This window comes from Pichia membranifaciens (assembly GCF_001661235.1).
Source record: "Pichia membranifaciens NRRL Y-2026 unplaced genomic scaffold PICMEscaffold_1, whole genome shotgun sequence".
Lineage (NCBI taxonomy): Eukaryota > Fungi > Ascomycota > Pichiomycetes > Pichiales > Pichiaceae > Pichia > Pichia membranifaciens.
In genome coordinates this window covers 818,063-830,463 of record NW_017566982.1, presented here as the reverse complement: position 1 = coordinate 830,463, position 12,401 = coordinate 818,063, and the positions used below count along the sequence as shown (strand labels likewise).

At 43.3% G+C, this 12,401-nt stretch overlaps 5 protein-coding genes across 5 annotated transcripts; 3 read left to right on the top strand and 2 right to left on the bottom strand.

The window, feature by feature from the left end:
* Positions 1 to 400: 400 nt before the first annotated feature.
* PICMEDRAFT_70314 (hypothetical protein) lies at positions 401 to 1,597 on the bottom strand (the record flags this gene model as incomplete). The annotated part of the gene is made up of 1 exon (XM_019163610.1): positions 401 to 1,597. One exon carries the CDS (start codon positions 1,595 to 1,597, stop codon positions 401 to 403), a length of 1,197 nt encoding a protein of 398 aa, XP_019019810.1.
* Positions 1,598 to 2,177: 580 nt separating this feature from the next.
* Positions 2,178 to 4,625, top strand: PICMEDRAFT_14226 (hypothetical protein). Its single transcript, XM_019160281.1, has one exon. The coding sequence runs from the start codon at positions 2,629 to 2,631 to the stop codon at positions 4,222 to 4,224; it is 1,596 nt and encodes a 531-aa protein (XP_019019809.1). The 5' UTR covers positions 2,178 to 2,628; the 3' UTR covers positions 4,225 to 4,625.
* A 213-nt stretch (positions 4,626 to 4,838) lies between these two features.
* Positions 4,839 to 8,270, top strand: PICMEDRAFT_14225 (hypothetical protein). Its single transcript, XM_019160280.1, has one exon. The coding sequence runs from the start codon at positions 4,955 to 4,957 to the stop codon at positions 8,051 to 8,053; it is 3,099 nt and encodes a 1,032-aa protein (XP_019019808.1). The 5' UTR covers positions 4,839 to 4,954; the 3' UTR covers positions 8,054 to 8,270.
* A 211-nt stretch (positions 8,271 to 8,481) lies between these two features.
* On the top strand, positions 8,482 to 10,617 carry PICMEDRAFT_70311 (hypothetical protein; the record flags this gene model as incomplete). The annotated part of the gene is made up of 1 exon (XM_019163609.1): positions 8,482 to 10,617. One exon carries the CDS (start codon positions 8,482 to 8,484, stop codon positions 10,615 to 10,617), a length of 2,136 nt encoding a protein of 711 aa, XP_019019807.1.
* A 176-nt stretch (positions 10,618 to 10,793) lies between these two features.
* Positions 10,794 to 11,753, bottom strand: PICMEDRAFT_19000 (hypothetical protein; the record flags this gene model as incomplete). Its single annotated transcript, XM_019162100.1, has 2 exons — positions 10,794 to 10,866; positions 10,915 to 11,753. Coding segments are annotated over 2 exons (912 nt in total), but the record flags the coding sequence as incomplete, so codon positions are not given.
* Between the last annotated feature and the right edge of the window lie 648 nt (positions 11,754 to 12,401).

Here is a 12,401-nt window from a genome sequence, read left to right as displayed (position 1 = left end):
TATGGGGAATACTAGACACTGGTACGATAATCTTGGAGGTTGAAAATATTACTTTTTAGTAAATGGCAATGAGAAAACATGGAAGAGAAAGCTAGCTCATCGTGGCAAATACCTCCATCTGTGTCTCTTTTTTGATTCATTTAAAAGGAAAGAAGATCAAAAGAGTATCTGTCGCACCCGCACGTAGGGAAGTACAAAAAGGGCGCCTTGATGGGATTTCAACTCCCTTTTATACCCGCAGCCACACGCGCGTGCGCACTTTACGAATTTAGGAAACGAGGGTTTCTGATAGGAAATTATAAGGAACCGCATTTATCTCTTCTATAAGTGGATCTATATAATTTCTAAGCATAAAAGCTTGCGAGCTAGCAAGCACAAACACACGCAAGCAAGCCTAAACTCATGCCAGAGCCTTCGGCATCACCTGGTCCTTGGAGTGGTCCATAGGCTCTCCGTAGCCCTTGTAGTCCAAATATCCGCTGTTTCCGACCTTGTAGAAGGTGGTTCTGTCATACGGAGTGAGCTCGAGGTTGTTTTTCAACCGCTTGACCAGGTCTGGGTTGGAGGTGAAGTACCGACCCACAGCAATGAGGGTGTGGTCGTTTGCATTGACAACCTCTGGTAACTTGGAGATGACAGCTTTGTCCAGAAATCCCCCGGCTCTGATAATGATGCCCTTCCAGATGAGGTCTGGCCACTTAAAGTTGATACTTTTGGCGTCTGGGTTGTCGAGAATCCCGGAAACCCTTGGCTCAACCACTGAAATGTAGGCGAGTCTGTTGCCCTGCTTGGCTCTTCTCTCGAGCTCACTCAATACGTAACCCCATGTGACAATCGGGTTGATCTCGGAATCGTTACCTAAAGCACCCTGGAACTGTGCGTATGGAGACAGTCTGATGGCAACCCGCTCGGCGCCCACGGCCCCGATGCACGCGTCGACGACTTCCAACATGAACCTGGCTCTGTTTTCAATAGAGCCGCCATACTCGTCGGTCCGCTTGTTTGAAGAGGCCTGCAAGAACTGGTCGAGCAAGTACATGTGGGCACCGTGGATCTCGATGATGTCAAAGCCGGCTTCGTCGATGCTTCTCTTGGCACATGCAGCGTACTCAGCAACCATGTCCTTGATTTCAGGAATGGTCATAGCACGGAGCTCGTTGTCGGCCTCCTTAGCAGCCTTCTCGGAGGCCTCGTCGAAATAGACCGCGGACGGAGCAATGAAAGGAAGGTTGTGCTTCTTCAACACCTTAGGGTCGGCCGTTCTGCCCAAGTTCCAGAGCTGGACGGCCATTGCAGAGCCTTTCGAGTGTACAGAGTCGACGATCTTCTTGAACGCCTTCACCTGCTGCGCGGTCTTGATCATCGGAGCACGCTCGTAGAGACCGAATTCCGGAGCAGGGAAGGTTGCCTCGACGATGAGCAAGCCGCCGTTGTCCGTGGCCCGCTCGGTGTAGTACTCGAGCATCGAGTCCGTGGCAACAAAGTCCTCTGTGTTTCTGAATCTCGTTGTTGGTGCATATACAAGGCGGTTTTTCAACTCGACAGGACCAACTTTGACAGGCTTGAAAAGGTTGCTGGAGGCTAGGTTGTTGGACATATTTCGCTGTTGCAGTTCGGGCTTTGGCTGTTTCTATTCTTTTCTTTTCCTTTTCACCCAACTACCAGAACAAGCGTTTGCCAAACAAGGGTAGCAAGAGAAACGAAGCCCTATTTATGCATCTACACAGTGCCAGAAACTAAAGTATGCAGCATGGCTGAAACTAACCCTTGATTACTAATGAGAATCATTTCTCTTCCTCGATTGAACATGCTGCAGCATCCCCCGAGCAACGGCTACGTCAACTGCATCGCAACAGCAACCAGAATCCCACTCTCACGTGATCTTCCGTTCCGAATTCTCCGGCCCTGGGCCTCGGGCGCAGATCGGCAACCAACGTCTTTTTTTCCGCAACCTGATGACGTAAGCGCCGCTACGGAGCCACGGCTTACGTCAGCAGGCGGCAGGGCACTTGCTCTATTCAGCTCTGCCCCAATGCGGAAAGATCCCCGAGCCCCTTCCATCAAGCACCAGCAGGGAAATGTGATGGCACGCAGGACACGCAATTTGCCCTTAACAGGCAGATCTAGTCCCTCCCCGCGCCCCTTCTGTTGCGGCCGGGCAGCTTTCGCGTCCGGCACCAAATGTCCCTATTACCCTTTTCAGTGAAATTGGCTTCCTGGCGTCGAGCTCCACTCTTTTCACACTCTGGCGGGCCTCTTCACACGTTGTTGGCGTCTCTGCTGCTAATCCCCACCATCTCTCGCAAGAAAGCCTCTTTTGCACTGGTATCATTAGGACGAACTCCGCCACCAATACCACTGCTGCCCTGTCTTTGCAAATAGCTTAGCACCTTGCTCTTTTTTTGCTTCTCTTTTCCCGAGTTTTTTCACTCTGCTCTCAGTGGACTAGCCTGCAATCATTTCCTTGACCGGTACTGCCTGAATCTATTTCTCTCGCTAGGCTCCGCTCAGGCAACAACACACCCGCTTGCTCAACTCTGCTCCTGGACTTTGCGCTGCTTAACTCCCTCGTCCACGGATCGATAGAACACGTATCCGCTTGCTCCCTGTGCTAACCCCGGCTGCACCATGTCTCAACAATCCCCAGAGAACGCTGGAAGCTACTTCTGCTCCTCGTCAAATGAAACATCTCCCATGTCGAACGAGGAGATCATTGCGCAGAAGATCTTGAAGAGAGTGGAGATTGCAAAAATGACCAGACAGTTGAAGGAGAAGTTGTTTAAGGCTGGCTTGAAGGTCCGTGATCAACAGAACGCCAACCTCAACACCAACCACGGCACCTTCCTCACCTCTTCCAGCTCAAGCTCTCCCTCCAGCTCCCCCTCCAAGAGCCTGAGCGAAGACGTCACCAACAACATCACCGCCACCGCCATCTCCAACATCCAGAACTCGAAACTGGTCACTCCAACCAGACAAAACTTTTCCTTCGACAACACAACCCTGTCAATCTCCGCCCTCACCCCAGCGATCTCTCCACTGAAAAGAAAGTCATCTTCGATCTACAGATCTACAGACTCTTCTCGCCATTTTCTCTACGAGCAGCATCTGGATGACGACCTCGTTTCTCCAGTCAAGAGAATGAACAACGGTTTGAACTCCTCCCCCTATGGCAATTCGACAAGTCCTTACCAGTACACAAGAGGTGCCCTATTGCAGTCCCCTCAATCCCTGCCTAACTCGCAGCTGCAACCGCCAAAGACTCCGCCGCAAAAGCAGGTCGATATTTTTCAATCGGGCCAAAGAAACAATGCTAACAAGTCCTTGCATCAAGAGCAGCAAGAGCAACAACAGCAGCTCATCACTCATAGGGATAACAACACCACCAGCACGAGCAGGGAAATTATACACACCGGCGCCGACTCTAATGACAATTACGTCAATTCTAATATCAATCAAGGCAAAGTAGAGTTTGACAAGCCAAAGAAAAGAGAGGGAACGCTGAAAAACACCGCTAGACGCAAACAACATTTATCTTCGCAACAGCTGCAGCATTCCGGGAACAACATTCTGTCTTTCAAAGATCCGATTCAACACCCGCATTGGAATGAGAATTCGATCTCTTCTTTCCCGCTGGAAAACGACAATAAAGGCCCTTCGCAATCAACTTTACTCATGACTCCAAAATCTTCTAACAGAGTCAAAGATTTCACTACCCCCAACAAAAATCCAGACGACCTGGGTGCCGACCTATTGTTGTTCCTCTCAAATTCGCCCGCCAGAACGTTCAATAGCAAAGATGCAAAGGATATCAACAAGGTACTGACTATCCCGACAACCCCCCGTTCTTCAGGCTCTAATATGAATAACATCAGTTTACTCGAATCGACCCCTCTCAAAAACCAGCTACCACCGTACTTCACCAGCCCTTCGTTGGGCAACAATAATACCCCTTCCGCTGCATTTTTGCAGCCGTTGTTGGGCACCCCTATCGGCATCAGCATGAACTCGAGGTTTCAAAATCCAGATACGCCAAACAACAGACCCTCAAACAAAAGTCTCAACAGGACGCCAGGTTTCAGCATGAGCGATTACATAAACTTTACTCCTTCTCCAAGAGTAACCAGGACTCCAGACTTCAACCACTCCATCTACTCGAAGCCAATGCTCAACAACTATTCCAAAGAATTGAATATCATCACTAGTATCAAGGAGGATGAAGACTAGTGCTTTGTTTTGCAGACGAACATCGTCATTCCATTCATCAGCTCGCCTATGTCTCATCCCCATTGCATCTTTTTCGTGGCACATACTTCTATTTCTTACGTCCAAAGACCATATACTTTCCTACAAGCCGCTCTTTCCTTCTCTTTCCTTCTCTTCTTCACATTTGATCTTTTTTCACTTCCGTTCTCACTCGTGCTTTTTTCCATCATCGCTACGATTACTTTCACTATTACAATCGCTGTCTCCTTAGCCCAGCTGCCAGACTACACTACCCACCTTAGACGCACCTCATTTTCAGTAGACAAGGCACGCTCGTATTTTTCTGCGAGCACCACGCCACCTTCCCTTCTATAGGATTTGTTTAATGTACAATTAATTACTTTCTCTGTTCGGGAGCAAGATATTTGAGTGCATCAGGGACCCCATGTCTCTCCAAGCATTCACAAACAGGCACCACGACAACGCGGCTTATGTCAGCCGTCAGGCGCTTAAACTGTAATTATTGACGGGTGCGGTAGAAAAAAAAAAGCAAGGAGAATCCAGACCTCGCTAACTCTGGCTACGGTGCTACTAACCTCCGTGTTGTTTAGGAGAAGGCATGATAAAGAGCCAGGCGGTGTTTCATGCTGCGCAATAAAGAAAGGGCGAAAGACACAGCAACCCAAGATACACTCCGGAAACCTCTACTCATCTTGTGACTGGCCTTTGTCCTAATACACCCAGCAAAACAATGAGTGTCAATAACTCATCCGTTAATTCGCATACGCAGCTTTATGTTGTAATCAAAACGTTCAATGCCAGACTCCCAGATGAGCTCACGATCCATGAAGGAGACATCGTTGACTTAGTGAGCGATGACAGTGAGTTCGATGATGGGTGGTACATGGGTAAGAATCTGTCCACGGGGGAGGTTGGCTTGTACCCCAAAGTCTTTACGAGAATCAAAAGGGATTCAAACGAGCAGTCTTCTGGACCAAGGCCCTCTTTGTTACGCTCAAGGTCCAGGAAAACGCCACAGGGTAGTCCAATATCACCAACTGCGCCAGCACAGTTTGGCAATATAAGTGACAGCTCAGCTAGGTATCACAACAACAACAGCAACAGCAATATCAATAGTGGTAACTACAGCCGTAATGGAAGCACTAGCAATGTTAATAACTCCATGAATAGTAATAATAGCTATGGAAACCGCAAAGGAAGTGGGAATAGCCACTCCATTCCAGGTAATGCCTTCAATAGCGGACCTCCAAATGGGGTAAACAGGTACGTCAACGATATAGACCAAGCCTTAAAAGAGCTCAAAATGGATAAAAAAGAGTCTTTTCTCTCCAACACAACTCTCTTTCCAACTTCACGTACTGTAAACAACAACAACAACATCAACAACATCAACAGTAATGGAAACAACAGCAATGATAGCAGCCATAGTAACATCAACCACCGTAATAGCAATAGCAATAACAATATCAATAACAATAGCAACAGATACACCAATACTTCTTCGAACCCTCTTAACCCCTCCAATGTCACGACCTGGACTCCAGAGCAAGTATATCAATATTTCAGCAGAATCGTTGACAATGAAAGTGCACAAAAGTTCATAACTCATAAGATATCAGGTAACATATTGCTTGAACTAGAGCTATCATATTTGAAGGAGCTAGATATATCGTCATTCGGAACGAGGTTTGAAATATATAAGGAGATCGAGCATTTAAGACGGGCAGCAGCAAACCCCAAGCATTATGCTGATGAAGCACCGCAAGTAAACGACGAATTTTCTAATGTTTCACAGGACTCTAATTATTTGCCTGAAAACTATAGAGATCTTTCACACTCCACAAGTCACACAGATCTGAACTTAGTTAAGGATAATGATTCCAGCGATTCCTTTATACCAGTGAAAACCAAATCTCATACTGCTAGTGTCAACACAAAAAGGTTTAGTTACAATCAAACACAGCGTCCGCAGTCTGCCGTTTTCGAACGCTCAAGTCGCTTTTCAAGGTCCACTCCATCGCCTTTGCGTGCACCAAGCTCAACAGGGTCGCCGTATGAGTCACAGTCTGACCTTCAAAACGTGTACGAGGAGCAAAGCGTTACCGATGATTCTTTAAGGCCTACGGAATCGATACCCAATGCTGAGTCAGAAGAGCAGTTTGCTTCACCAAGAAGAGCCCCTAAGCCTCCAAACTATCCAAGCCCTGTTTCGAATAATCCAACAAAGTTTGGTATCAGGTCACCTGTTGAAGAAAGATTTTCTACTATTCCAAGACTATCGCACTCTGGTCACAAAAGGAATTCGTCAATGGGAAATGCATCTTCCATTTATGTTGACACTTCTCCTCTAGGGCATTCCAGAACAACATCTGATGCATCCAACATTGATGCAGTTCGGTCCAACCACAGAAGATATTCTTCAATAGTGTCTAATGGCAACGAAAAGGATATTAGCTCGAGCCCAGCATACTCATCAACTGCAGCACATCAAAATGAAATGACAACTCCGGTAATACAACAACAATCAACAATTTCACCTATTCCACCGCCTAATTTTAACCGTTCATCAAATGATAATAGAAGATCTGTATCCGCTAAGGAATTTGCACAGATCATCAAGTCTAAGGACGTCACCAAAAGAGTCCATTCGGATGCTGCAACAGCTGCTGCCTCTGCAGCAATTGCTGCATCCCCATCGCAGAAGAAATCGAATGATGTTTCATCAACCGCTACCCCAGTTCCCTCAAATGCTAATAACAAATCCACCTTCAGACAAAAAGTTGTCCGTCGGCCAAGTAAGATGCAAACATCTGCCTTTCAAGAAGGTATTAGGCAAATCACACCAGATGAGGCAAAAAAAGATGCTGACTATTCCGGTTGGATGTTTAAAAGAGGGAACTTGTCTATTGGATCTTGGAAACATAGATTTTTTACGCTTCATAGAACCAGACTTTCTTATTACACAAGTGCTAAAGACCTGAAGGAGAAAGGATTGATCGATATTACGTCCCACAAGGTTTTGCCTGCAATTGAAGCTGAAGACAAGCTCAGTGCAGTCTATGCGGCAACTGCAGGTTATGGCAGATATTGTTTCAAGCTTGTTCCTCCAGCTCCTGGGTCACGAAAAGGCTTGACTTTTACCCAACAAAAGGTTCATTATTTTGCTGTTGAGACGAAAGAAGAAATGAGAGCATGGATGTCAGCACTGATGAAGGCAACCATCGAACTGGATGAGACGGTTCCCGCCATTTCCTCATGTGTTACCCCAACCATCCCGTTGCAAAGAGCGCAAGAAATGATGGTTATAGCGAGAGAAAATGCTAGGGAGAATTTTGACAATCTTCAGAAAATGAGAGAAGAACAGACCTATAAAGAAGATGAATTCGGAAATAGAGAAAGATTTGAAGACCCACGTAATACCTACATAGGGTCCAGTCAAGATGGGTCATCATACGAAGAAGATGACGCATCTCAAATTGTGACATCAAGAATTCCAGGAAGTGCAACTCCTTCGAGTACGGACTCGTCTGTGAAAAAACCGAAAAGAATTCCGTCCACAGCAAGTAAGCCTCAATCTCCACTGAACGGTATGTCCACTCCGTATTTGATGACATCTGGCCTGATCTCGCCAAATATATCCGGCTCAACTCCCAGCTCAAATGACACGCCAGCAAGAATGGGTTCAACCAAAGTCCATGTGCCAACTGTGACCAGATTAGATGATGAAGTAATACAGGCACCTTCTCCTCATCCACTAACCAGTTCTAACTCGTTTTCAAGGCGCATGCTTTCGTTGAGAAAGACTAGTAAAGAAAAGGAAAAAGAGTGACCGCAGCACAACTAATGCATTTTTTATTTTGAAACATCTTTCAATTTCCAACAGTGTCATCATCGGGTAGATGACTTACATAGTAAAATGTATCCTTGTAATATTATTTGTTTTGTTTCCGTTTTTTTTTTGTCCTAACTCTTCCCTAATTCTGCTTTTCTTAAATATAGCTTTCTATTATATAACCTACTGTAAGTGTTATAACTGATCCTAGTGCAACGAAAAAACCGCAGAAAGTCCCAAAATTATGTCTCATTATGGTAGGCTATGAGACATTGCTTTATAAGTCCGCGCTCGCACAGACTGTTCTCTTTCCATGAAACCGATAAATTACCGACTAGATATTATCGCAGACCTCAAATAAGGGCAGTTCCTTGTGTCAACTATAGATCATTGACAATCCAGCCCCATATAACAAAAATACAAGTATGCCACACTACATCACTCTTGCAACATGCTCTCTCAACCAATGGGCAATGGATTTTGAGGGGAACAGAGATAGAATTGTCGAATCTATTGTAATTGCAAAAGAGAGAGGAGCATCAATGCGGGTTGGTCCTGAATTAGAGGTGCCAGGATATGGTTGTTTAGATCATTTCCTTGAAAATGATACATATCTGCAATCATGGGAAATGTACTCAACAATTTTGAGTAATCCAGATACGTACGGTATTTTGCTAGATATCGGTATGCCTGTTATTCACAAGAATCGCCGTTATAATTGCAGAATATTATCTTACGATGGTAAGATTTTACTCATTAGACCTAAGATATTTTTAGCAAACGATGGAAACTATAGAGAAATGAGGTATTTTACACCTTGGTTGAAAACACAATATGTGGAGGACTTTAACTTGCCCGTTTTGATTAAGAAGGTGACTAATCAGGAGGTTGTAAGATTTGGAGATTTGGTGATCAGCACTCTAGATACTGTTATTGGTTGTGAAACGTGTGAGGAAATGTTTACTCCACAAGCTCCGCATGTCTCTTTATCCTTAGACGGTGTTGAGATCATTACCAATTCTTCAGGATCCCACCATGAGCTGAGAAAATTGAACACCAGAGTCTCATTAATTATGGAAGCTACGAGAAAGTGTGGTGGTGTCTACTTATACTCAAATCAAAAGGGATGTGATGGTGATCGGTTATATTACGACGGTTGTGCTATGATCGTATGTAATGGTGAAATTTTGGCCCAAGGAAAGCAATTTTCTTTGGATGATGTTGAAGTTTTAACTGCAGTAATTGACTTGGAAGATGTTAGAGCATATCGGGCTTTAGCTTCTCATGGAATTCAGAGCAGACTATCTCCTGTTTATGAAAGAAAACATCTTGATGTTGAGCTTTCTCCAGATTCAATGAATTTTGATATTACGGTTGAACCTACCGCTCCAAGACCATGTTTTTATCACCTGCCAGAGGAAGAAATTGCCTTAGGACCAGCGTGCTGGTTATGGGATTATTTGCGTCGCTGTAAAGGTGCTGGATTTTTTCTGCCATTAAGTGGAGGAATTGATAGTTGTGCCACTGCTGTGATTGTCTATTCGATGTGCAGATTGGTCATTGAAGCATGTGATGCAGGAAATGAACAAGTAAAAAAAGATGTCAAGCTAGTTACTAGAGATGAAAATGATGATAACTTTCCAAAGACTCCACAAGAATTAGCAAATAAAATATTTCATACCTGCTTCATGGGTACCTCCAATTCTTCAGAAGAAACAAAAGGTAGAGCCTTAGAATTAAGTAAAAAGATTGGTTCTTATCATGTTAATCTAAACATGGACACAGTAGTTAGTTCTATCATCTCATTGTTTGAGGTTACTACAGGTAAGAAGCCTATATACAAGATTTTTGGAGGGTCAAATATTGAAAACTTAGCATTGCAAAACATTCAGGCTAGGTTACGTATGGTTTTAGCATACCTGTTTGCACAACTCTTACCATGGACTAGGGGCAAAAAAGATGTTGGTGGATTACTAGTCTTAGGTTCGGCTAATGTCGATGAGCAGCTTCGGGGGTATTTAACCAAATATGATTGCTCATCTGCAGACATCAATCCAATAGGTGGTATTTCCAAGAATGACTTGAAGAGATTCATTACATGGTCTACTAAAAGTTTACAGTTACCTATACTTAAGTCATTCGTTGATGCAACGCCAACCGCAGAATTGGAGCCAGTCACAAAAGAGTATGTGCAGTCGGATGAAGCAGACATGGGATTTACATATGATGAGCTAAGTGTGATGGGCAGACTCCGTAAAGTGGAAAAATGTGGACCGTACTCGATGTTCATCAAGTTGCTACATATATGGAAAGATAAGAAAACGCCAGAGGAGATTGCAACAAAGGTGAACAGCTTTTTCTGGTACTATAGTGTTAATAGACACAAGCAAACGGTTAGCACTCCTTCTTATCATGCAGAGCAATATTCCCCAGATGACAATAGGTTTGATTTGAGACCGTTTTTGATTGATCCACGCTTTTCTTGGGGCAGACATAAGATATCAAGTGTTTTAGACAAAATGAAAGCCAATGAAAAGATCGATACGATGACTGTAGATTAAGTACTTTAATACTCTCTCTTTTATATTTAATTACATTTCAGAAAAAAATATACACCAATACAAACACGCCTTGACCGGATTGTATCTCTGTTATTTTATTTCTTAACGTTCCATTTTTGGTTGAGCCTATTAATCAGGTCCAGTTGGGGATTCGATTCTGTTTTGTGAAAAGATCCGTTGTCATTCCTTTCCACAAACTCTAGCAAAGATATTGCAAACTTGTTGGGTATGTCTTCTTGGATAAAGTGGCTAATTTCTTTACAATCTTTCACGCTTATTGTAGTCGTAGTTGTCGACATGATATTCTCAAGGTTTAGATCATTCGTCCGGAATACAATCAATTGATATTTTCCCTGCATTTGGCCTATAATGAGGTTCTTGTCCAAAAGATCATTGTTTGCAAGGACAAGTAGTTTGGAAACCGAGCTTGGAATTGATATGAATTCACTCGAGAGACCAAGAAACCACTCGTGCCAATATTGTTCGGTTTTCCTCAAATCAATTACAAATGTGTATCCAGATTGTTCTGTTTTAGCTTGAGTTAGTAATGGAGGTATTGAATATCTGCAACTGTTTCTATTGTAAATCAATTGATGAGATATATGCCAATCTATGGCAGTTTGCAAAGATTGGAATGACTGAGGAATGCTATTAAGGTAACCATCCATGAAATCCAAAGCACGTATAGCTGTCTCTTCTACTATATCTACCATGATTAATCCCTTTATAAATTTGGCATACTGCAAATCTAATTGGAATTCAGAGGATACTTCTTCTGTTTTTTTCGAAAACTTGTAAAGAACTTTTGTTAAAACTGAACCACCAAGGGAATGGCCCAAGAAAAAGAGAGAGCACTTGGCTAAACCTGAATTTAAAATTGAAGCATTTGACTTCAAGTACCTTTTTACAAAATGGTTAAAGATAAATATGAAGTCTTTCTGCAATTGATCAATGGACAAGTCGTAGTTCATTGCATTCAATTTTTTATTGTTTCTGTTGATCAAGTTTGTATTTCCGTGCCCCCTCATATCAAACGTAAAGAACCCGGGATTTGTGAAATAATGTAAGCTATCACTTTTTTGTACAATACAACTTGCAAGATTTGCAAATGTAAGCCCACTTGATCCGGCTCCGTGATGACCAATGAATATGACCGGACACTCATCTTCATCGTTCTTGTGTAAAACTGGCTTTTTGAAATAGGTCTGAAAACAATATCCCTCAGAATTACAGTAGATGTCGTTGTTATCAAATACATCAGACCAACTTAGTCGTATCTTGTCGTCTTCTTGTGAGATTTCGGCAGGTTTTGAGTTCAACGCTTCCGATTTCTCTACATGGTTGTCAACGGCATCGTTTTCTTCTAAAGATTCATCGAAGTTGAACCCCAATTTTTGTTCTGCTTGTTTGAGTTTGCTTTGGAAGATATTCTTTTGAAACTCCGACATTTTTTCTTTGGTGAATGGAATCAATTGGTTAAGCTTACCGAAAGTGCCGAAAGCGGGATCCCTAGGTTATTTAGACGCCAAAAGGAGGTTACAATCATGCAAGGTGATTACGCACAATTCAAATTATACCGTGAAATTACGTAATCGAAATTGAACCAACGATTTGCTCCTGTTTGCGGCTTACGTTTATGAATAAGTTGGAGTAACAAGTATATTAGAAAATCTATAAAAACGCTTGAAAAGATGAAATAAAGTATAGCGGTTACGACAATAACAATGATAGTAATAGTGATAGTAATAATAATAAAGTAGGATAGTAAAAAGTAAAAAAAGTTA